Source organism: Pelecanus crispus, chromosome 1, assembly GCF_030463565.1.
Source record: "Pelecanus crispus isolate bPelCri1 chromosome 1, bPelCri1.pri, whole genome shotgun sequence".
Taxonomy (NCBI): domain Eukaryota; kingdom Metazoa; phylum Chordata; class Aves; order Pelecaniformes; family Pelecanidae; genus Pelecanus; species Pelecanus crispus.
This window is the reverse complement of record NC_134643.1, coordinates 181,272,430-181,298,126: the sequence shown is the minus strand read 5'-3', so window position 1 is coordinate 181,298,126 and position 25,697 is coordinate 181,272,430. Positions and strand designations below refer to the sequence as shown.

At 39.0% G+C, this 25,697-nt stretch overlaps 1 protein-coding gene across 1 annotated transcript; it reads right to left on the bottom strand.

Moving 5' to 3' along the window:
* Positions 1 to 957: 957 nt before the first annotated feature.
* On the bottom strand, positions 958 to 25,082 carry DIS3 (DIS3 exosome endoribonuclease and 3''-5'' exoribonuclease). Its single transcript, XM_075709513.1, has 21 exons — positions 24,843 to 25,082; positions 22,041 to 22,198; positions 21,182 to 21,375; positions 20,992 to 21,065; positions 19,650 to 19,817; positions 18,544 to 18,708; positions 17,503 to 17,616; positions 17,275 to 17,412; positions 16,026 to 16,172; positions 14,699 to 14,815; positions 13,720 to 13,821; positions 12,964 to 13,028; positions 12,783 to 12,867; positions 12,021 to 12,148; positions 11,440 to 11,526; positions 8,921 to 9,077; positions 7,117 to 7,331; positions 5,840 to 6,008; positions 5,248 to 5,406; positions 4,732 to 4,854; positions 958 to 1,098 (listed from the first exon to the last, which is right to left on the bottom strand). The coding sequence occupies exons 1-21, from the start codon at positions 25,080 to 25,082 to the stop codon at positions 1,009 to 1,011; spliced, it is 2,895 nt and encodes a 964-aa protein (XP_075565628.1). The 3' UTR covers positions 958 to 1,008.
* Between the last annotated feature and the right edge of the window lie 615 nt (positions 25,083 to 25,697).

Below are 25,697 nucleotides of genomic sequence, written 5' to 3'. Positions count from 1 at the left end.
GATCTCTGAGGAACAGCTGTAGTACGTGGGATTGTGGTTTCTTGGCTTTGACAGCTACAAATTGGCATCAGCAGAACCGGTCTACGAAAACTACTGTAATCCCAGACACTTCAGAGGATAGTTTTACTGAAATGAACTTGCAGAATTCAATAGCTACCACCTCAAAGCAAGCTCAATCTCCCTAGTCCCTGTGGTGGGAGTTCAGCACTGAGCCTAGGAGCATGCAAAACGTGCTTTCCAATTACACAGCCAGGTGACGTAGCTTAACTGTAACAACGCAGTTCAAGGCACAAAATGTTTCGTTTTTTTTGAGAATTCTACCTAATTCTAACTTGCCAGCATCTTGGCCACCGCAAGCTAGAATGATCACTGCAAAACTTGTCAGTATCTACGGATTTTTGTGTAACAAAATCGATGGTTTCCCTCCTTTTTTTTTTTTAAGGCAGTTAATCAGAGGCTAAGCAATGATTTCAAATGGCTTTAAGGTCTAGGACAAAGACTAATGCACTTCTATGGTATGGTTTCTCCCTCCATCTGCATATGTGTGAGAGACAACTTTCACAGAAGAAAGTGTAAGTCTGTGGAATTTATCTTTCAAGAATAAATTCTGTTAGCACTTAAGACCAGTAACTAGCACAACTACTCCTTTTGAGTTTTGAGGTACTAAAGAGAATGCACTGAACAGACTGACAAAAGTCAGGCTCTTGAATGGCCTCAAGGCTGTTTTAAAAAAAACAAACAAACAGCAAACACAACAAACTACAACTTTCCCTCCCCTTGCAGAAGCATTTATTTTCACCCACAAGACAAAACTGTAGACGTGCTTGGTTTTAAAACTTGTTCTCCTGCATACATATATTCATAAAAAGTTTTAAAAAAAAGCCAGTTTTACAAATTATTAAAATGTGTAAAAGTAAACAAAATCTGTTTCTAGTATTTTGCCCATAGGGAAAAAATATGTAAATGCAAATAATTCATGTGTGACTTCTTATCAACTTTTATATCCAGCTATTTTTGTTGCTTCTTTTTCTTTTTCTCCGGTTCATTCTTGCTGCTTATCTCTGTAGGCAGATTTGCGGGCACATCATTTCCTAGTATCTACAGTAAGAAAAGAATTAGATGTTAGAACACTTCTAACTCAATTTGAGGTTATGCTAGCCTGATAAAACTTGAGCTTACTTGCACAGACCTTTTACAAACACTGTATCAACATTAGAAAATTCTGTTCGTAGTCTTCTAAAAAAGGGTCTACCATCATATAACAATCACAGCTAGAACACTCAGCTGAAGTAAAGGCTGGAAAAGATGAGGGAAATAGCAGCAGCAACAGCACCCTGCCTCCTGGATTGCCAGCAGTTCCTTTTGCAGCAGATTACGTGTGCTGCCTTCTCAGTTGTTTGCTGTGCCTTAGCAAATGCTTGTAAGGCAGGGGTTAGGAATGAGAGAGGTGGAAAAGGGTCTTAAACCTAACAATTTTCAGTTTGCTTTTAAAACAATCACTACTGCAGTACTTTCTGAAGTGCTGCTCCTGTCAAGCAGAGGCCCTGTCAGGTTCAGGACACCACATAGTAAAAAAGGCATTTAGCTTTGGTAGAAACTGGAAAAACTTTTGAAATAAATAGAGAAGACTTTTTCTAAAGCAAAGAAGAACAAGAATAAAGAAAAGCCTGTATGCTTACAGAGAATGACTTGTCCTCAAGGGAAGAGGTGATCAAGAAGTATGCTATGCTTTCTTTGAGAATATGGAAATGAGCAGCATTCAAGCAGAGGAGAGTGAAGGAGGCTACGATGAAATAGTTCATTTAAGTAGGGTTCATAAAACAACTGGACCGAGACGAGATGCATGCGTGCTCCTCTACCCTTGAGTCTATGGGGAAACGGTAATGTCTGATTAAGGAAGGTAACAGGCACTGCAGAAGCTCGATGCAAGGAAGCTGATCACTAGGACTTTAATACCACGTTACAAATTATGTGAGTGACAACAGCACATACCAGTAGAAAAGTCATTTTTGGTCAGCTAGTTAGGATGGCAGCGATTATGACATGCCAAGGAGTATCGGAGAGGCTGTGAGAACGGGTAACATGGTAACAGTAAGTTACCTTCAACGAGTAAATGTCACAAGAAGGCTCAAGACGGTGTTCAGGTTTCTAGGTGCCATAAAGGCCTGTTTCTAGGAGCAACTAGTCAGAACCCATGAAAAGGGAGAAGCAACACTTTGCCTGAGGACCTGTTTAAGAGCTTACCCATGGAACCATCCCTGTAATGCTGATTTCAGCATACTTACTCAAAATGCATCACCATGGTAGAAGGAAAAAAAACACCCAAACTTTAAAATGCATTACATCAGCAGCAATAAGGCATTTAATGAAGATTTTATTAAAGGGGGTTGCAAAAAGGTAAAATGCTTTCAGGGGTGAGGTGGAATTTAAGAAAAGACTTGGAATAAGAATGCCTTTTATCAATAGAATTTCAAGAGAACAGTTAATAGAGTGATCAGTATTATAAGTCAACAGACATCCTTCCAAGAAGTGAAAAACCTGTCCAAATGAAGAAGTAGTAAGTGTAAAATTAAGTTAAAATAAACAGGCAAGCCCAAAAGACTGAGGAACAGTAATAAAAATTCTCTAAGTAAGAGGCAGGGAGTTCCTCCTTGCTTCTCCATCAATGGATAGCTTGATGATAATAAAAGCCTAAAGTAGGCATGAACAACAGGTAATTAAAGTGTATTTGAAGCACTCAAGAAAGTTAAGGCCAACATCAAGAAAACTGTTACAAATTACCATGATCAAAAAAAAAAAAAAAAAAAAGAATGTTTAGAACAAACTGGGTAAGAGGAATACTAACAGTGCGGGGACTGGACACTGTTCATCAGAGTTCTAAAAGCAAGTATAAAACTGTCAGCTAGCAACTGTTGCTGTGTATAAACTCATTGCCTAAAACTGGTCTTTGCAGTAGAAGGAATGAAAGATAATGCAAAGTGTTCCCACATAACACCATTCACCACAGAAAATCCTGTAGGGATCTATGGTGTGCTCACATTCAGAATCATGCATGTGCTTCTGTTCCTCCCAGCTCAAAAAAATCATGTAATGGAACTACAAAAACTTAAAGGTGATGAGGAACATCAAAGATAGGAAACAGTTTCCAGAAAAGCAGAAGCTAGCATAGCGGATAATAGAGTTATATAGAATCGAGTGGCATGGGAATGGTAAACAGGAATAAAAGACTTTTTCATAGTGTAGGGAATACAGTATATCATCAAGTAAGAGTATTAGACATCATGCTTGAAATGTATGAAAGGGAGCTGTGAAACAAGATACTATGGGAGTCAGAAGTGTAAGCTGGGGGAAAAAGCGATTAAACAAGTTCACAGAACAAGACTCTATCTACTGAACACAAAGATGTGTGTCTCTAGGCGAGCTGTAAATTGCTGGAAGCTTTGAATGGAGACAAAGGGAATGATCACTGTCTCTGCATCTTATTCCTATACTCGTTCCTTACCAGGAAGGAGGACTAGTAACTCATGTTTAGGATGACAGTATTTTGGATTAACCAGTATGGCCACTCCCATATCAAGGGATAAGATAAAATTATAGTATTGGCTTTGTTGTAGAGCAAGGACCTTCACAGAAATTAGTATAAAGGAAGGGGGTGTGGGGAAATCAGCTTGCATTAGCCTTGCTTTGTGTCTATTTTCAATGCACAAAGCATGTCCCTCGGGGCCTGGAGTCACTGCAACAGGAGTGTTCCCGAGCTACGCCCACAACAGCAGCTCTGACAAACACTAGTGGGTGAGCGCAAGCAGTGGGCAGCTCAGCATGGGAATGCACAGCAGGACACAAGGTTTCTTCCTACTACAAATTTCATTATCTACTCCCACTTTTTGAAATCGTGAGGATCGCCTTCAACTCAAGCTAATACAACAGCTCAAAAATGAGAATATTTACATGTGTTTGGAAACGGATATTTCTCAGAAAAAAAGAAAATAATGTTTGACTGTGTAAACAACAAGGACCTCTTGCTTATTTTGGGTTTTCTTTTTCCTCTGTGATTACACATACTCAATTACTGCAACCATCTGTTTACCAAAAAAGTCACATGGAACGGAATGAAAGTACACCATCTCATAATGGCACGCAAATTACTCAGCAGGCATGAGGTGCGAGACCAGGTGAAAACCCCAGTGTCCCAGATGCACTAAGCAGCTAGAATTGAAAACTCTTAAGACCAGAGACACGGTTATTAGGACATTACAGTTCTTACAACATTATCAAGAGAGAACTTTTATATTGTGGAAGTTGTAAGAAAGGACTGCCATTTACAGCCACCAATTATACAGTTTCCTTCTGAGCCACCCATCACAGTTATACCATAATTTACTGGAGCAAAAAGATGATCCTACTGAGTTTTGGCAGATTTCCAAAAGAGAGATCTGATCACAGAACCATGAAATTCAAAAGATATTACTTCAGCAAATCATCATCTTTCCCAGCAGTGGAAATATCCCTGATGGGCCCAGAAGGGAAATTTAATTTAGAGCCCTTTATTCTTTTCAACAGCCAGTGAAAGCAGACCTGTGCTTTATTGAGAGTAGATATGAAGCAATCGCTACAATCTGCTGCTCAATGATTTTCTTCTTCTGGCTTAAATTTCAATTTTACCATATGCTGAATTTTTAAGGATTACTGAAAGGTAGTATGATTCTATGAATCACAAATCTTGTGCCTTACCTTTGGTTCTACCAACACCATCCGAATTTTCTGATGTTGGATGTTGGAAGCATCTAACATAATGTTCACTTTAACTTTATCAAATACACGTAATGTCGTGTCTTCCACAGTAAGTGACAGTACCTGAAAGTTCAAAGTTTGTATAAATACTCACTGCTTACCATGTCTTACGTTTTTTTACAAGTATTTTTGTAGAAAATTAGTGATGTCAATAAAAATGAACACAAATTTCTATCGTGAATATTCAGGGTCACAGTATGTGGTATATACATTTTTGTGGTATTCTCTCAGATAACTACATATTAGTAGTATCTATTACAGAAGTCCTGTCAGAACCTGTTTATTTAAACTTAGAAAGACCATAGTGGCACTACTACTACATATTAATAAACTTGCATTTAGAAAAGCCTCGCTTGCCCTCTAACTCCAACTAGAACAGATTTTAGTCATTCTGCTCACTTTAAATTTAAAACCTTTAGGTTTTGATTTGTTAAGAACAAACCTTATAAAACATACCTCATTGTTGTAATCCAGTCTTGGTATTGGTTTACCTTTTTCTTCAAAGAAGACTGTTCCTTCTAACCCATACTTGGGAATCAGAACAACAACTGCATTTTTTCTTACAAATAATATATATGCATCTTCATTCACTACTCCTTTGCTTTTGAAGAACAGCTGTAACAAAAGTAAGATACATGAATAAGAAAAAAAAGCACCAGAGCATTCTTTTTTAAGGTTTACAAATATACTGGCTTAAAAAAATAAAACCATTCACATACAAATCTATACTTAGTGATAATTACACACCATATATTGAAAGCCAATTTTAAAAAAATCCCATAATCTATTTATAACATTACTATACTGTTAAGCATTCATCATATTTATAAAAGCACAAAGTAAAAAGCACCCTCAAGATGCCATTACTCTAATTTTTCAGAACCAGCAATGCAATGAAGGTCTTCCTCAAAGCAGCAGCCCTCATTCTTAATCATTCCTGCAGACTTGCTCAGTTTTGCTCCACAAAGCACGATGCAGTGTTCCCTCCCTTCCTTCAACTATGGACAATTCATGTTGATTTTAATCCTCCTATCTCAGAACTACTTACCTGTGTATGGAATGCAACAGACGCTCTTTGTGCATATTGAGCCATTTTATGCCGGTAATTGAGATTTTTACACATATCCGCTAGTTTATGTTTATCTGTAAGTTCTGGGTAAGTACTATCTGCTCCTATGGCCACTGCCAAAAGTCGATGTACTATAATGTCAGCATACCTGCAATAGATAGGATTAAATTATAAGTGACATAGCAAAACATACTTTTTTAATTTAAAAAAGTTTCTGAATATAATTTTGGTTTTATAAATATTATGAAAGTTTTTTGATCTGTAAATGACGGTCTGCTGATAACTCCCTGTATTAATTCAAGACCACTCTCTTTGCTGCCCAAAGATACACTCTGCCTAGCCGGAATGTTTTCTGGCTGTTTTCTAAGAGAAATTCTTTACTATATTCTACCAATAGAGCCTGTATTGTTGAATGTTTACAAAAAAGAAACAAAGTTTTATTTTTGGACTAAAGAACGATGTTTCACCATGGCGGCTTAAGCTGCTCTCTCTTCCCTTTCCCATAAACTAGACAAATTTAGCGTAGAATGGTATTTCAATGCCATGGATCTGCAAAGCAGATACACACCTTGGTACATAACTTTTATTAGAACTTCAGCCAGGCACTTTTTAACGCATCTGTTAGCAACTATAATTTACTGTTAGGATTCCCAAAAGCTCCACAAATTATCCACACAAATACAGGTGGATGCAAATTCCTATGCAAGAGATTTCACTTGATATGTTTCTAAGGAACAAAATACGACAATTATTTCCCTCAAAGCTTAGATACTTCTTGGTTAAAAGAAAAAAAAAAACCCTCATTTTCCAAGGTGTACAATTTCATTACCGTGCAACAGCTACAGCAGCAAGTTTCAAATTGGCAGTGTTTTTATATATAAAATACAGTCTCCTCAAAATTTAAACACAGGTCCCACCTGAAAAATGACTGGCCAAACTCTGCCTCAGTCTCTGACTTATGTAATGCTAACTGATCCCGAAGTACACTTCTATGCCACAGGTATGCATGAGGGATTTATTTCTCCAATTTTTATGAGTCTTTAAAAAAATTTTATTAGACCTTAGGAGTTGTAGACAGTGAATCTAGGAGCTTATGTGAAGATGGATCACCATGTAAACGTGCTGCTGTTTTAACTGAAATCTAAAGCTGAACTGAAACAGTATTTTAAGTGGACAACACCACAATTTAAAACAGAATTTCTTCACAAATAGATCACTTCTTTTCGTTCTCTGAAACTTTCATAAAATAAAATTACCTTCTAATGGGTGAGGTAAAGTGGGTATAAATAGGTGAGGCTAAACCATAGTGATGAAAATCATTATCCATTCCAGAGCAGAAATAAACAGCCTGCATCATGCAGCGAGTGGTCAAAATTCGCAGCAGTGTATTTAGATAGGGGAACGTAGGAGATTCAGCTTTGTCTAATGATTCAGCTAAAGCCTTTGCTGAATCTGTCTTAATTTCCAAATTCTGCAAGGAGGGGGGGAAAAAAAAAAAAGTCAGGTATTACTAGCCAATATTAAGACAGTATAAGCAGAAATATAACAGCTACATCCATGCTGATCTTAACAACTGGCACAGGTACCACACCTAGTAACAACCTAATAGAATGCCACTATTGCCCAAAAAAAAAAAAAAAATCCACCCAGGCCCAGATCCCTCCTTCACTGTTACTAGTGCTTATGTTTATGCAAACAACAAAAAGGTAAGGCAGTAGCCTAGGAATTCAGAAAAGACATCCATTCAGAACTAAGAAACACTTTATGTGAATGTTAACAAGATTTCTATTTCCTTTGGTTTTTTTCATCCCTTTATTGAATAAATCAAAAAGTATATGCAAAAAAAAAAAAAAGCACCACACGAAGATTCTCATCCAAGCACAATGTAAGCAGTAATCAACCTTCTTGTATGTCCTCCACAAAATTATGAACACTTATACTTGGAGAAGTGATTTGTAGAACTAGTACTGTATGACATTAGGCTTGTTCCGTTTGCCAGTGTTCCCTGATAAAAATTCAGGTAGTGTGAAAATAAATAACGCATTTTTAATTTCCAGTCACACAAAGTAAGTTTCATCACAAGATCAGCTGAATGTTCTTTCCTTCATGTACACCACTGACAACAAAATATGATCTAGAGATCAAATTATGGCAAAATAATTGCATATTTATTAAAAAAGTGTAACAAAAATATAGTGTATTAATACCTAATTGTGATGGTTCTGTCAGAGTAGTGAAAAATCACTTTGGTTTATTAAAAGAATGTTTAGCTATGCACAGGAATTTGGCTTTCCAAATAAAATGGTACGTTAAAAATAATTTTCAGAGTACAAATTAAATCATTATCATTATTGCAGTTTTATAGCAGTGGAAAATGAAATGGGCTGGGTTTGGGCTCATCTATTAATCTTACACTGATAGAATTTGGGAGTTTCTCTCTTGCCCCTAGAAAAAAAAAAGGGGGGGGGGGGGGTGGTAGCTGAAGGGAAAGGAAATATGAATGCACATCACAATGTCTAGAAAGTTAATTTTAAAAGTTTAGCTCAAATAAAAAATCTTGAAACTGGAAAAATAATTTTTCAGTTCAGACTTGTTAATTAAATCAGGCTTGTTTCAGGCTAAATTAACCTCTAGCTGATCTAAGGAGAGGATGGAAACTATAAACACATATGAACACATGTTCTTACTTCCTGACTTGAGAGACATGTTATTTGATGTGACTAACCAGTTTTTAAGTACATCAATAATTTATGTGATCCAAAGCCAAAAACTGGCTCAAAAATCCCACGTGGCTTGGAGAGGAGAAACATTCACAGCACACAACAGTTACAATACAAAAGACTTAAAAGAGTGATTTGCTTTCTTTACCTAAGAAAGGGTTTTTAAAAAGCACAAGAGTCTTCCTTTCATCGAGAGGTACAGATATCAGCAATTTCAAAGTGTAGCTGATACATTTTCAAAATACTGCTTTCCAACCCTTATTCTTGGGTAAGTGGCCAACCAGAAAGAAGACACAGCTTTTTATAATTAATTAACTTAATTAGCATGGTAAAAACTTGCCTTGGACTTTGCTGCCTTCACAAGGATATCATAATTTGATGGGGGAGGAGCAGGATGTTTCCGGAGCAAGGCAAACTCTGGGAACTCATCGTAAATTTTTTGGGCTACGGAGACATTGGCAAGCAACATGAACTCTTCAACCATGGAATTTGTTTCTCTGTCAACACAAAATATTTTGATTAAAGCATTAAGTCATATCATTACTTTACATAAATATATTTACTATATTTACTGGTATTATATAACAGTAACTAATGGGTTTGAACATTTATACAATTAAGCAATCATTTTAAAGACTAAAAACATAATAATTATTCACCAAGTTTCAAATCCTAAATCAGAAGGAAAAAACCTAAAATATTCTAAAATAACAAATAATATTAAAGAAAAACACTCTCTAAAATGCCCAAAAAGACCAATAGATAAGCCTCTTGATTTCTTCCGAACAGTACTGTTCAAATATTGTGCACATGAAGTTTGAAAGCACCATGTTGCACACCATAAAGTCAAGATGGCGTAGATTTTGTCCTGAGGGAACTGGCTGATGTAGTTGCCAAGCCACTCTCCATGACATCTGAAAAGTCAATGGCCATCAGGTGAAGTCCCTGCTGACTGGAAAAAGGGGAATGTTGTGCCCATTTTTAAAAAGGGAAGAAAGGAGGACCCTGGGAACTATCGACCTGTCAGCCTCACCTCTGTGCCTGGGAAGATCATGGAACAGATCCTCCTAGAAAATATGCTCAAGCACATGGAGGACAGGGAGGTGATTGGAGACAGCCAGCACGGCTTCACCAAGGGCAAGTCCTGCCCGACCAACCTAGGGGCTTTCTATGAAGGAGTGACTGCATCACTGGACAAGGGAAAAGCAATGGATGTCATCTACTTGGATTTCTGTAAAGCATTCGACACAGTCCCCCACAACATCCTTCTCTCTAAATTGCAGAGATATGGGTTTGATGGTGGACTGTTCAATGGATAAGGAATTGGCTGGATGGTTGCGTCCAGAGGGTCATGGTCAATGGCTCGATGTCCACATGGAGACCAGAAGGACGAGATGTCACCTGAAGGGACCTGGACAAGCTGGAGAGGTGGGCCTCTGTGAACCTCATGAGGTTCAACAAAGCCAAATGCAAGGTCCTGCACCTGGGACGGGGCAACCCCCGGTATCAGTACAGGCTGGGGGAGGAAGAGATTGAGAGCAGCCCTGCGGAGGACGACTTGGGGGTACTGGTGGATGAAAAGCTGGACATGAGCCAACAATGTGCGCTTGCAGCCCAGAAAGCCAACGGTATCCTGAGCTGCATCAAAAGCAGCGTGGCCAGCAGGTCGAGGGAGGTGATTCTGCCCCTCTGCTCTGCTCTGGTAAGACCCCACCTGCAGTACAGCATCCAGCTCTGGGGCCCTCAGCACAAGAAGGACATGGACCTGCTGGAGCGGGTCCAGAGGAGGGCCACAAAAATGATCCGAGGGCTGAAGCACCTCTCCTATGAGGCCAGGCTGAGAGAGTTGGGGTTGTTCAGCCTAGAGAAAGCTGTGAGGAGACCTTATTGCGACCTTCCAGTACTTAAAGGGGGCCTACAGGAAAGATGGGGAGAATCTTTTTAACAAGGCCTGTTGTGACAGGACAAGGAATAATGGATTTAAACTAAAGAAGAATAGATTTAGACTAAGAAAGAAATTTTTTACAATGAGGGTGGTGAAGCACTGGAACAGGTTGCCCAGAGAGGTGGTAGAGGCCCCATCCCTGGCAACATTCAAGGTCAGGTTGGATGGGGCTCTGAGCAACCTGATCTGGTTAAAGCTGTCCCTGCTCACTGCAGGGGGGTTGGGCTAGGTGACCTCTAAAGGTCCCTTCCAACCCAAAGCGTTCTATGATTCTAGCACAGAAACTAAGTAGTAGTATGAGAGAAAGTAAGTATCTAGCTTCAGAAATCAAATCAGTAGCTCCATTTCTAGAACTCCTCAGTGAGATTGTCTGTGTCACTCTGCAAATATGCAATAACTGCTCTTTTTTTCTTAAGGTTTCAGTAATCCCTAACTCAAGTTCTACTTTCTCTCCTTTGTTAATACCAGTAGAAGAGCATCACAGAGAAGCCAGCGGGATGTGGAGTTTGGACCTCAGTGCTCCATTAAATCAGTGGTAAAGACTGAAGTTCATATACGAAGCACAGAGTTCAAAATTTGCTTCATAAGTAAGTACAGAAAAATACAGAAGAATTCTGTTTTCTAGGATCACCTTGCCCAGAGAAGTTGTGGATGTCCTATTATTAGAAGTGTTCAAGGTCAGGCTGGACCGGACTTTGAGCAGCCTGATCTAGTGAAAAATCTGCCCATGACAGGAGGCTTTGGACCAGACGATCTTTAAAGGTCCCTTCCAACCCAAACCATTCTGTAATTCTGTGATTGTCCTGCACGATTCCATGAACTCTGTACACTATTAAGCAAATGTTGCTACTTAAAGATGCCTTTAATTCCATCCCTGCCCTGAGTTAACTAATTGAGGAAAATAAAACGCATACTTGAGCTCCTTAGTCTGTAGATCAATAGGATCATGAGTTTCACTGTCCATGTGGAAACGAACTTCTGGTGAGGAAAGCGTCAAGGCTCTGGAAGACAGTAAAGTGGTATTAATGAATTACAGTAAAGCAGAAATAGAAGCTGAGTTGCAGGCCTGTACACAACATCTGGGCTTATCATGAAACTGTAACTTAAAATTAGCAGAAATTAAAAAAAAAAAAAAAGCAGAAATTAAAAATACAATTGTGGAATTAATGTTCAAATTAGCTGAAATTATGATGCTGACACACAACAGTATTAGCTCGTAAAATTTCAAATGCTACTCTTCCGGTTGTGTTTTTGTAACGACTGTAAGAGATCGATATTGATTGATCTTGTGAAGAAAAAGTTTAACATCCCAAGTTTATATTTTTGGGGAAATGAAGACAGGCATTTTTATGGAAATGGAAATGGCAAAATACTTCTCTTTCAAAAGACTGTCACTGGAAAAATGGACACAGAGGACCATTATACAGTTTCACAGCAAAAAATAGCCAGGGAAAAAAACAAGAAAAAAAGGTAACAGGGACACTGCACAGTTTACCCATTATCAATTCTTTTCTTCTTCAGAATTTTTGCTAATTTGTTTAGTCCACGTAGGCTGGTAGTAATATCATCGTTCATAGTTGCTGAATCGATTCTCATCTGTGCTTCGGCATATGTAAGAGAAGCCTTGAAGAGGTTTTTTTTTAAAAAAAAAAAAAAGAAAGAGACATCATGATACATTACTGAATACTGAAAAGAAAAACATAGTCCTGTTTTGCAGAAACTGCAGTTTGCTGTCAAAGTTGGTTCACAATAATAGAAAGCTTTACAACCAGCACCTAAACGCGTATCATTCTCAAAGAATAATGGACAAAACAGGACAGATCTATGCAAGATATTAAGAAATACCAGGCATTTATAGTGCTTTTTTAATGCTGATCACAGATCTATTTTACACATTAGAGGTCTAGTTTTCAGAAATATATTAAACACCTAGGCAGTCCACTGAATTTAACTGAAAACTATGACTAGCTGGTATATACCAACTATGTCCCATATATATCAATACATTTATACTTTTTAAATGAAACACCATAATAAAGTAACTGCACAAAAAACATTTCAGCCTTAGAAATGTAAAAGAACAGGGCAGAATCATTTTCTTTATTTTTCAGAATTTAAGCATCATTTTCTAATTCTAAGAAAATATAAATCAATAAACAGAATGAAGAAAACTTTATTATCAAGTCTGTTGATTGTTGTTTTTATAAAAAGGTCTCCAGCTTTTTCTCAGAAGTATAATAATATTTATGTGACTAACCTTGGAATTAATAATACTCTTCGTAAATCTGGTTTTTAGAATTTCAGCCTTATCGTTCATCTCCCATATACATGAAAATGCAAGCCTATGAGAGGGAGAAGGAGGGAAAAGTCTATTAAAATCAACATATAAACATCTGGAGTTTCTTGTCAGGATCAAAGTATGGATCATATACATATACCTGTCCACATTAGATCTCAGGGAGCATAAATTGGAACTAAGTAACTCTGGAACCATATCAATCCTCTGCAAAGTAAAGAAAAAAAATAATGGCTAGTTATAAGTATGTATTTTAATTTCCTGATTTTTAATACACTAAAAGCTTGGAAATAATAATTACTTTATTTTTTTGCTAAGAAAGCTCAGATTTCTGAAAGAAAAGTAAACTACTTTAGAGGAAATTAATTCCAAGATCCATTTTAATTATCAGGTTTTAGTAACAGATTTCTGAAAAGAAATTGTGGTCTGTGAGAAATAAGTTAAAATAAACAAGACTAAGTGTATAGTTGTAATCAATATAAATCATAGGAAGCAACAGAGATTTAGCTACCACAAGAAAAAACAATGGAAAAGGCAAAACCAGGCCACTTCTGCAATTCCAGATGGGTATTAAAACAGTCATCCAGTTTCAGAACTACATGTTATTAATGCTTCAAACAGGAGTTGAAAGAGGTATTCTCTGGATAATGGATAAAAAAAAAGGAAAAAAAGAAAAAAAGAAAAAGATATTTCTCCCTCTTGCTGTGCAGGCTGAATGACAGAAAGCACCTTCATTTTGATAGTCTTAGGCAAAGTAAGTGCAGCCCCAAGGAGTCTATTTTTTTTTTTTTTCCTTAGTTTAGAGATAGTGTCTCTACTCCCAGGAATGAAAGAGGAAAGCAATGAAAAATCCAACCACTTAATTGTACCAAAAGCTTTTTTTATAGAAAATAATTACTTTTTCACACAGATATACTGTTGTTCCTCTTTTTGCTGACTCCTCATCCAAAGCATTTCCTGGGCGAATAAAGTGACTGACGTCTGCAATATGTACACCAACCTAAAAAAACAAGCATCATATTATGCATCTTATGAAACAGAAATAGTTCTCAACATGAAAGAAACTTTCTCAAGTTTTTATTTACAATCCAGTTTACCCATTCCTAGTTCCCTTCAGCAGCTCCTATATTTAGTAATAGTAACAGTTAAAATCTATCATACTGATATTAAAAAAAGAATAGTTGCAGCAATTAAGCAAAACAAGGACATGGTACATTTAGTGGAAAGTTATACTGATTACCAATGCAACTCTTCTTGCCTGGGAGCTCAAATAACCTCTTTCATTTTCTTCAAGGCTCACTGCAAATTTGGTTTGCTTTTCTGTATGCTAGACCTTCCATTTTGGCACACTCTGCTATTACAATTACAAATTAATTTATAACGAAGAAAACCTGACTAAATCAGATATAAGGAGGTAGAGAGCTGCTGCTAAGTCTGTAGCTCTTAAATGCTTTTTTTTTTTTTTTTTTAAAATAAAATAATCATTCCTTAGGCATTACAGCAGTAGCTTCACTTTTTCTACTGACAGTACTTTACCCTAGCTGTAGATATTCATGTTTATGCTTAGCTAAAGCAGTAAGTAAATTCTGTGTTAATTTCCCATGCCAAATGAGCTTGAAATCAGGGCGAATTTAGACATCATTAAATTCCCACTTCTGACACTGATGTAATGCAAATCAACTCCCTTTCTTTATTACCATCATGCAGTTATGCAAACACCATTAATTTATTTTACAATAGGTCTGGAGCTTTGCTCGTGTGATTTACTACTACCACTACTGTACTGGTTGTAAAATAAAGGAAGAAGTAAATAAATAAATGACTGGTTTGATTAAAAAAAAAAAAAAAAAAAGAAACAAACAAAAAACCCCCAATACCTCTATATTTCCATTTTCGAGTTTTCTACAATGTAATGCATCATCAATATCTGTACAGCCAGGAGGATCAACACTACAAACATACAGATGCCGTAAGTCCTCCCTGTATTTCATATCCTGAAATTAAAAAAAAAAAAAAAAAAAAAAAAAAGAAAGAAGCTGTTTTCAAGAGCATCTTCCATATCAAAGTAAAAATGATCATTTGAGAAAGGCACTTTGCGTAAGACTTTCCAAAGCAACCAAGTATTTTCAGACTGCCTTTTTTCTGTCTTAGAACAAGATTTGCAGTAATTTTTATGTATAAGATCAAAACAGACATGCAAAAACTACAGTGATAGAAAAACTAAGACAAAAGACGATGAAGTACTGAAAAATTTTTTGGTTTACAGCAAACAGGAAGAGAAACAGAATAAAACCATAATCTCTTCATTATGTCAGAACTAGCAGGTCCAGGAACCAACACTTTCTAAGTTAAATTTTGACTGATGTCCAGCTGGACAAGTTGTTTAGGATATGATAGCTCTCAACTAACTTTAGCGTTCTAAGGCTTAGATGTCTAGACAGTTGAAAGGAACTGTCTAGAAAGGAACTTGCTCTGGAAGTTATCTACCTTTGTATGATGGCTACAAAAAGATCTCAGATAGGTATCTTAGACTAGACCACTGACTTTTAGATCCCTCCTTCAGTTTCACTGTTCAAAAGAAACAGGAATAGGTAATAAGTTATAATAAAAGAACCCACCTCAAAGAAATTAAAATACACAAAATGCACAAACAAAAACACCCAGCCCAGCCCAAACCAAAAATGTATCATGCTCATGTATTTAAGCTACTGGGGAGAACCTGAAATTCACTAACAGCATTTAAAATGAGGAATTCTTCAAATACCAATTTCTCTTTCTCCAATTACTTTACTGGATTATAGCAGGATATATTAAAGTCTCCTCAGATTATTTTAGCAAGGACACAGGCTGCCACATTTGGTTACAAAGCTATTTAGCAAGATGAAAAACTCTTAGGGATAATATTACAATTATTTGTAGTCCCCCTCCTTTGCAAAAAACCCAATTTTTTTGTATTTTTATTTTTTAATGAAACCTGTGATATGTTTTTTATCTTAAAATGTCTATCCCTAATACAGTTTTAGCCAGAACCCCAAAACTTCCAAAGGCCTTGTTTCCATAGGAAATCCAGCTAAAAGTCCACCCTAAAACTAAATGGGTTTGGACAACATTTTTCCTCTATTTTTGGTGCACTGGGATATCCAAGAATGTCACAATTTGAAGGAGAACGCACAATAATTATTACAATAATTTAAAAATCATTACCTGTTCTGTAATGCTCCATGGCATTTTTGGTAGGAAACTAAGGACACCCTGGGAAAAAGGCTGATGAGGGACATCATGTTCAAGCAAAAGAACTTCTGTCTCAGTCTCTTTATCTCCAGCACTTCCCAAGTTCTTTACAAAATGACCCTGAGAAACAATATACATACATACAAATATATACACACATGCACATCAAGCAATATTGTTTGCTCAAAAGTAAGTATTTGAAACCATTAGCTCATAAGTTATTAGTATATTAAACTACACAGAAGGAGTAATCTTTCCTTCTTCAGTCAACTTTCTCGTCTTTAAGAGAAATTTAATTTCAAACATTTAATTGATTCAGTGAACTTTGTACTTCCCCCTCTTTTCCTAGAAATGGCACTGAATTCTCCACATTTAAGACTGCAAAAATTGTAAATGTAGCAGCTCAGTTTTGCAGGAAAGAAAAAAACGTTGCTGCATAAGCAGCAAAACTAATAAGGTCTAATTTCTCCATGGGTTTGTGTTGTGCCACACATCCTACTCCCTAATGTCACGTTAACTCTGCTTCCTTTCTCATGTCTCTCATCCTCTGCAGTAATACTGTCTTTGTCTTAACACTCCTTCCACATATTCCAAGTTTCCTTCATTTCTCTAAACATGGGTGAGACAGCCATGCTCTCATTCATTACAAGCTACGCATTCCTACACAACGCAATAGAAGCCTCTTCAAAACCTAGTTAGCGTTCAACACAAATTGGAAGGTAGTGTCCTCAATTTCTCTTATATCCTCCTGTTTATTTACAAAGAACTTGTAAGAACTTAATTACCTGTAACTCTGCCCCACTGGCAATTTGACTGAATTTGGTCAATGTGTTTGAAACTACTTGCCAGGACAGTGATCAGTGTGTGGATGAGCAAAGCCACAGCGAAAGCTTCACATTTCTAGGAACCCAGACTAAAACAAGGAGGTCCCCAGTTAGTCTAAATAAAACACCTTAGTTAAGAGATGTATGTTCACTGCAGAACCTGAGGACCAAGCTTTTTACATACGACAACCCATACCTGTTTTCTGGGTGTAAGAGTAAATTATATCATTTGAGGACTTACTCGGTTTGCACCATCAAAGAATGGCACTCAAAGAACTTAAAATTCATGTCAACTCCTTTTGAAGTTACTCAGCAGCGCAGATAATAATAAACATCTTACCTATTAAACACATAAAAATTGGACAGATAAAAGTGCAGAAGAAAACACTTAAACTTACATTAGGATACCTGGAATTCCTGGGCCAACCGTCAATAGCAACAACTATTCTTTGTCCTTCTAATGTATCTGCTTGTCTTGTTTCTATTCGAATGCGAGGAATTCTGCGATCAGCTGGTGTAAACAAATGGCGCCTTGCCTATTAACAGCCAGAAAAAGGAACAAATAATTTCTAAATAAAGGAAAAAAAAAAAAATCTGCACTTACAATAACCTGATTATTTCCTTACCTCTTTGATCTGTGATTTGGAAAGCATGCCACAAAACGGTCGCCAGTTTCGTTTTATAATGCCCACTACTTTTCCTGTAGGTCTCAGCATGTCCTTGTTAACAGAAGTCTTCAGCTGGTAGAGGTTAAAAAAACAAAACTGTCTGAACTCACGTTAACATGTTTGACCACAGCATGTATCTCAAACCTTGGTGGTAACAACTTATGTGTCACTATAACGCCATAAATTCTATTATGACTTCATCAACAGAACTACGCCTCCCTGTGCTTTGCATGACTTTTAACTATTTTAGTATGTGACATGCTTACTTTGTTGTTTGGGTTTTTTTAAGCGACACTGTCTCAGAAAAACAAAGAACAGCAGAAAAAGACTAAAGAAATGTTACCTTGTACCACTGTCTCTGCTTACTCCACAACTATCTCCGTTTTCTTTTCCAAGCTATTATTACAATTTTTAGGAGCCCTTTTATGTCACTTGAAAATTCTCCAGTAATTCTAAACACAGTAATTAAAAAACATTCCCATGGAATTCAGTGGGAAGATCACATCTCTAAAGAAATGCAAATATTTATTGGACAGTGTATACATGTGTGTGCACACACATTAAGCAGAATTACTGCAAGAAGCTAAAGAATATTTTACAACTGGTTCCAAACATATGCATTGCCTACAAAAGCCAACTGTCATCGTGATACATCTGCTCCTATTCTAGCAAATCTTAATCTGCACATCAGTATATAGCTTTGCATTATTACCTGACTACCACTCAGTAACTTTTAGATTTATTAAGGTTAACAAAATAATGTGGGAATTTCTGATTGGGATTAATTAAAAAGCATCAATTTTATGTATTTTTTGTATTCATGTATTTAATGCAACTGTAGGACTACGATTAAATTTTGTAATTGCCATATTCACAACAGCTTTTAGGAGTCAGTATAAAAAGGATGTATAAATCTAAAGCCTAATAACTTTTTCAGGGTGTTGCAGATTTCATCTCTCTCTTAACATGAGTTAAGTAAAAAATTTATTTAATTCATACAATGTTTTCTTTCTCCTCTTCATTTTCGATGTCATCTTCATTCTGGCCATCATCCTGCAAGACCACTGAGGATGGTCCCACCCATTCATCTCTTGGCAACAACTCCACAGCTACAATATCTTCATGAACTGCTCGATTTAAATGTTTCAGTCCCTGTATGATTATCTGGAATTTTTAGAAAACAAAAAATGAAAATTCAAATATTCATGTTGATAGCCACAGAAGGCCCAAATCAAAGCAGTATAACAAAATAGTATCCATTATAACAGGCTCTGCACTCTAAAGAACATTTTAAGGCATGTTTGTGAGGCATTTTTTTCCTCTGCCTAGGTTTCTTTCAGTACTGATGATATTATTTCAGGATTCCAATTGCCTCCATAAAAATAATTTGTTTTCCCCAGACTTTTTTTTTTTTTTAATCAGACAATCCTATTTTTGCAGGCTAGGGGACTCCACAGACTACTGGGAGACAGGAATAAAAGAAACGGAGAGCCAGAGAAGCAGCACCAGCTGCCACTACAAACAGGAAGGCAGGAGACAACTGCTGCTGCTTGGAAACAGTGTCTGTGCAACTGTACCGACAGAGAATCCAGTAGGCAGACAGCTGGGTTAACTGCTTGGAGGGGAACAGACCATCTACTCATCACCAGGCATGAAAATAGCGGGGGAAATAAAGCCAGAGAGCCCCACAAGGGCTCACCACAGTTTTTCTGAAAACCTCCTACAAACTTGTTTCTCTTTGATTCATCATTCATTCATTCATCTTTCTATTTCAAACTAATTAAAATAAAAAAGTGTTTATTTGAGTCAATTGAAAAACTATTAACAACTAAGATTCAGCTTTATCAAATACTTTATCAAAGCACAAGGTATACTTTTAAACAAATTATTCTCTTTTCAAAAAGCATAGTGAACATTTCAGTAGTCTATATTCATACAAATAAACAAAAACAAAGCAAAGCAAAAAAAGTCAGAAAAAAACAGAAGAGGAAAAATTACTGTAATGCTCCTTTCTAACAACATAGGTCACCATGAAAGGATTACATTTTAAGTCACTACTGAGGCTAGTTAAAGTTCACAGCATGAAGTCAAAATGGAAAACCCACCTCTTTGTTTTCTTCCGCGTCTCCATGAACCCAAACAGTAGCTTCAAGATAGTTATCTCTGCTTGCCCTGTAAGTTCCTTGGAGGTAAATACCAGATTTTATTCCTTGCTGCAGTTTGCTAAGAGGAATATGTTCTGGGAAAATTATTTTTCCACTTTCTATTTCTTTCTTTAACAAAACAAAACAAAAAGGAAATTTTCAGTCTTTTGTATTCATGATTATTCCAAAAGCTAGCTCAGGAACATGACTCAAGCTAGCAAACTCCAAAATTGTAACTAGCTTGTTACAATTTTGTCAAGGTATGCATATGCACAATAATGAAAAACTACTATTAAGCAATAATTTTTCTAACAATAATAAATAAATAAATAATAATAAAGCATAAAAAACATAAAGAACGTAGAAATGTGACAATTCTAGGAATGCCTCCTCTTCTTTTCCTGCTTGCCTGCAGTTACTTAAGACACTGCACAAGTAACATACGCTTTCACATTGATTTGGATATACTGACTAAACATACACTTAGCGAAGAAAACATTAGCACAGTACTACATAGTAAAGAGTATAGCACAACAGTGTAAGCATATACTCTTAAGCTCTACGGAACATTATGGAAACACATTACTGTGACTAAACTTTGGAGCAGTCAGACAATTAGTGAAAGCTCAATGAACTACAGCTAACCACTGAAAAGATCAGCTGAGCCCTCCACTTTCTTCTCACTCTTGCATGTCCCACTCCATTCTGTTAGAATTAACTGATGAAATTAACCTTCCCATTTTTCGGTGCTGTTAGTTTTCAGTCTTATGTGAAAATGTAAGTCCTGATTCTGATAAACACAAAGCCCAAGGAAATAGAAGAGGATGTAGCTCATCTTCGAGCTGCAACCAGCACTTCTGTCAATTTAACTGACCACAAAAATCAGAGCTTGTGATAGAAAATGCTTTAGGTCAATAAGTTAACATAAACTTTCAAATAATAGACAGAAAACAAAGACCTAAATGGTTTGCAATATACACTTCTGTAGTTTTCATTTTGTTTCCATTATTTCTAATATTTATACACTGTCTTTAACCAATCGTTATTATTGTCATCTTCACATCACTTATCTAAAGCAACTGGCTTTTTACAAATAACTGGATACCTACTAGTAGGCATATAAGCAGCGGTAAAAACAGCCGCAGTATTTTTTTTTCCTCGTCAAAAAGTTATACTGCTGAAATGGTAATAAAGACCAGAGTCCTTGTTTTCTAAACTGATGCTAGTAGCCTGACATATGGTGTCCAATAATATACTGCAAACCACTTGTGATTTATTTTATAAAAAGAAAATAAAAACATACCCCTTCATCAGATACACAAGCAAGACGATCTACAAGATCAGGATTAGCTATCAAGCTTTTTATATACTCCTCACCTACAAAAGCACACACATAAATATTTATGTAAGAGATGCATAGGATTTAGATATGAAGACACTGCTGAGATTGTGTATCTGAGCAGTAAATTAAACATACATGCCACTTCACTTACACGTATAAGCAGTTATCCCTTCCTCTAGAGCTTTCTCTTTATTAGCTTTGTCATTTGTTAAAAAGATAACTTGGATCTTCTCCTCATCTTCTATTTTCTTCAGATGTTCATTGTACCATTTTACTGCCACCCGAATGGCTCTGTCATTGCGGTCGTTAGAAGTTTCTCCTTGCTCTTGCTGTATGTATGTTTCTCTAAATAAATAAAAGGGGGGAAACAAAACAAAACAAATCCCAACATCTATCCATACTTACAAAAATTTTTCAAACAAGATCAAGATTGTGAGGTCAAAAGAATAATTGCTGTACCAATTTTCATAATATGTGTAACACTCTATAGGCCACTGAAGAAGGGCCAGGAGACAGGAGAGTCAAGAAAAATAGCAAGGGAGTGTTAATTTCTAATACAACCTTCTCACTGACAATTGAAGTGGACTGTATTCAAGATTCCTAGAACTATGATACTGCAGTAGTGGAAACTACTTGTGAGCACAAATAAAGGCAAATTAATTGCAACTTCATTTCCTAGAGCTTTCTGTGACGAACCAACAGATTTTTTTAATGTTTAAAAGGGACGCTAAAATGGAAAAACATTCCATTGTTCAGGTTAGTCTTCTCTATAAACTTTATTCAATATTCTAATCACCTTTTCAGAATATATCTGCTTATACTAATTATAAAACAGAAAAGCTCCTGAAACATGCAACTATTTCCCAATAGAATTCCCTGGAAGAATACAGTTCTATGCACCTCAGTCTAATTTTTTTTTTTTTTACCTAGTTCACATGTTCCAGTTCTGTTTCCCAGTTTCTTTTACTGGACATCAGTACAACTTTATCATACCCTATTCCACACCTTACCGATGATGTTCATTGGTGAAAGAATAGAAATGTTTTTCAGGGTTTCCAATCACGTCCCTAATTCGTTTGTACACTGGTGCACTCCGATTCCTGACTTCTTGTAAGACTGTCTGTAGCACAATGACATTCTTAATAACAGGATCTTCAAGTATATCAATCTGAGGAACAAAATGGAAATAAATCAAAATTGCTGTTTAATTCTATCCAATAACAGGACTTGAAATATTTATTTGGTTAATACGTAAAAAGCTAACATGAATAATGAGTTGCGCTACTTCTGCCTTTTTCTCTCACCATTGGGAAACTGGGCAGTATATTAAGCTGCTTCCTCCTGCTTGTGGGCAAAAAGTTCAAATAGGATTTTCCAGCCTCTTCATGACCTGAATTTTGCTAGAGTGAAGGTAAAGATTTATTCTGACTTCCACCAACTTCAGCCCCAACGTATGCAGGACTCCAATCAAATTTAAAGCCAGGTGTACACTAGAAATTTTGTTTACCTAAGACTGGTTCCTGTAAATTATAACCTTCGTAAACAAAATACATCTATGCACAATCTGTGAGTAATCCAATATAATTTAAAGGCTGTCTGGCATATGTCTTTGTGAGCAATGCAAACCATAAAATAGTACCTGACCACTGTTACACAGCTAACACGGACATGCCAGTGCACGTGTGGGCTTAAGTTCTCCAAAAACAATCCCACTGTTGCACTGCAATTTTAATTTCCATAGATTCAAATCAACTGGAATTCTGTTAGGCACTCTTCACCTTTTCAAGACTTTTTTTTTTTCTTTGAGGAAATCTGTTTTCTTTGACAACTCCTGACAGCTATGGTGTACAAGAGAGACAAATATACACCAAAAATTCATGCTCCTGTCAGGAGAAAAAGGTAAGCTTAGTTTCTTAAGCTTGTGGCAAGGAACTGTGCAAACCCATCTCCAAAAAGAGACAGCAATAAGGCTCTAGAGGGCATGGCTGAAAGAATTAAAAGCAATGCCAGACCAAGCTTCTCTGCACCTGATTTTTGAATGACCTAAAAGATTTCGAGCCATGTTCATAGGGCAAGAAATCCAACATTATTCCATGCACAAGCTGAATTACCAGGCCAAGTCTTACTGCTGCAATCCTGTTCCAGTTGCTAGGTAAAACCTTTTCCTACTGTTACCAAGACTTCCTAATCCCCGCTGCTCCAGTTCATGGCAGCGTACCCTGTCTCAAGAGTGCTCTATAGTATGTATATACAAACTTTGCCAACAGACGTCAAGAAGTCCATGGGTAACAGGCTGAAAACATCCCTTGACTTGCTGCTGTGGGAACAAAATCCTTACTTACAACTTTTGGGATGGCTAAGTGCTAAAACACGTGAGTGTTGTGCCCCTCTCCCGAGTAATCCACGTTAGGACTCATGAATTACTTCTAGTCTCCAGTGGCTGCATAGGGCTATTGTATTCAAAAGCAATAAAAAAAAAAAAAAAAAAAGTCAAACATTGAGCTTGGGAATTCACTGCCTCCCAGCCTCGAGTTCTACTGCCTGCACTGCCTAGACTCAAGCCTTTACACAATTAGTGATGGGCTGCAGAGTAAAGTTCATCCCATGCTTCCAGAGTTGTACACAGGATGATTTTGCAGCCTCTATTCATTACCTGAAATCAACATCACAGTGTAAAGAACCTAAGCCTACAACAGTCTCTGAAAAATAAAACAGATATTTAGGAAAATTCAGGTTGACAGAAAAATTCAGTGACCACCTGAAGATCCCGATCGCTGCTTCAGAGTGTATTCACTCTCCTTGCCTGACTTTACATACCCACGACAGACCACAACAAACAAAAAAACCCCTGCTGTTCCTTATTCCTACCGTTCAGGCAGCGAAACATAAAACCAGAAAGTAGTCTAGAACCAGACTAGACTCGGTCATACTGAAGGCCTCCTCAGTAGCTGGCAGGGAAAGAAAAGACTATCCATTTGGGGTGCAAATGGATGCAAGGAAGAGCGGGAAGACCCATGCCCAGCAGCACACCGCTAAACGTGCCCCTCCAGGAACGCCACCTGAACCTGTCGTGGTTTAGCCCCAGCCAGCAACTCAGCACCACGCAGCCGCTCGCCCACTCCCCCTGCCCCGATGGGATGGGGGAGAGAATCGGAGGAGTAAGAGTAAGAAACACTCCTGGGTTGAGATAAGAACAGTTTAATAATTGAAATAAAGTAAAACAGTAATAATAACAATATTATAATAATAACGTACAAAGCAAGTGATGCACAATGCAATTGCTCACCACCCAACAACCGATACCCAGACAGTTCCCGAGCAGTGATCGCTGCCCCCCGGCCAACTCCCCCCAGTTTCTATACTGAGCATGACGTCATATGGTATGGAATAGCCCTTTGGTCAGTTTGGATCAACTCTTCTGGCTGTGCCCCCTCCCAGTTTCTTGTGCACCTGGCAGAGCATGGGAAGCTGAAAAGTCCTTGACTAGCATAAGCAGTACTTAGCAACAACTAAAACATCAGTGTGTTATCAGCATTCTTCTACTAAATCCAAACCACAGCACTATGCCTGCTACTAGGAAGAAAATTAACTCTACCCCAGCCGAAACCAGGACAGAAGCACACGCCGAAGGGCAGCGGGGTAACTCACACCCACGCGGATTTGACCACGGCTGGAGCAGGCCTTAGGGCTCCGCAGGGCCGGGCCCAGGGGGAGGCGGCGGGGCCCCCCCGGCGCCCGGGGCCTGTGGCTGCGCCGAGGCGGGAGCCCCTTGCGGGAGCCCCTTCCCGGAGCCGCCGTCGGGAGCCGCTCACCTGGTGCAGGAGGAGGTTGGTGTCGGGCAGGAGGTAGTGCGGCCCGGGGCAGAGGCTGCTGGCGGCGCCGCTGGGCCGCGCCTGGAGGCCGGGGCCAGGGCCGGGCCCGGCGGGGCGGGGGGGGCAGAGGCGGCAGGCGGCGGCGCCGCAGGGGATGTCCTCGCGCAGGTAGTGCTCGCGCACCACCTTCACCACGGCGCCCGCCCGCGTGCGCTTCAGGAAGGTCCGCGAGGTCAGCATGGCGGGCGCGCGCGCCCCCCTCCGCGGCCCCGCCCCGCCCCGCCCCGCCCCGCCGGCTCCCGGCACGCACCGCTGCGTGGGGGGAGGGGGGGGGAGGGGGAAATGGAGGCTCCGCCTCCCGTCGTGCCGCGCGCGGCGGAGCGCGGGAAGCGGCGCGCGGCGGCCCCCCCCACCACCTCCGGTCGCCGTGGTGATGGCGCGGGCCGGCCCCGCCCCGCTGCGGCCGCCCTGAGGGGAGGCGGAAGGGCGCGCTTGCGCCGGCGGAGGGGAGCTCTCGGCCGGGCCCCTGTTCCCTGGGCGCGCCCGGCGACCGGCGGGAGCTGCCCCGCGCTCCGCCGCCCGGGGCCGTTACCCGTCCGGCGGTCGCCCGTGGCCTTCCCGCAGAACCGGGCACCCGGCGGGTGGAGCGGCGTCGCCTCCGCCGCCGAGCTGATCTTGCCGCGGGGAGCTGGCGGGGCGGCGGTGCCCTGTGGGAGCGGCGGCGGCGGCCGCCCGGCAGAGCGAGCCCCCGGCGGGCTGCGCGCCCCTCGCCGCAGGGCGGGCGCTGGCCTGGGCTCCGAGCGCAGCATCTGCCTCCTCTCTAGGGCTTTGAACAGGGTGCCTTGGGTGCGCCGC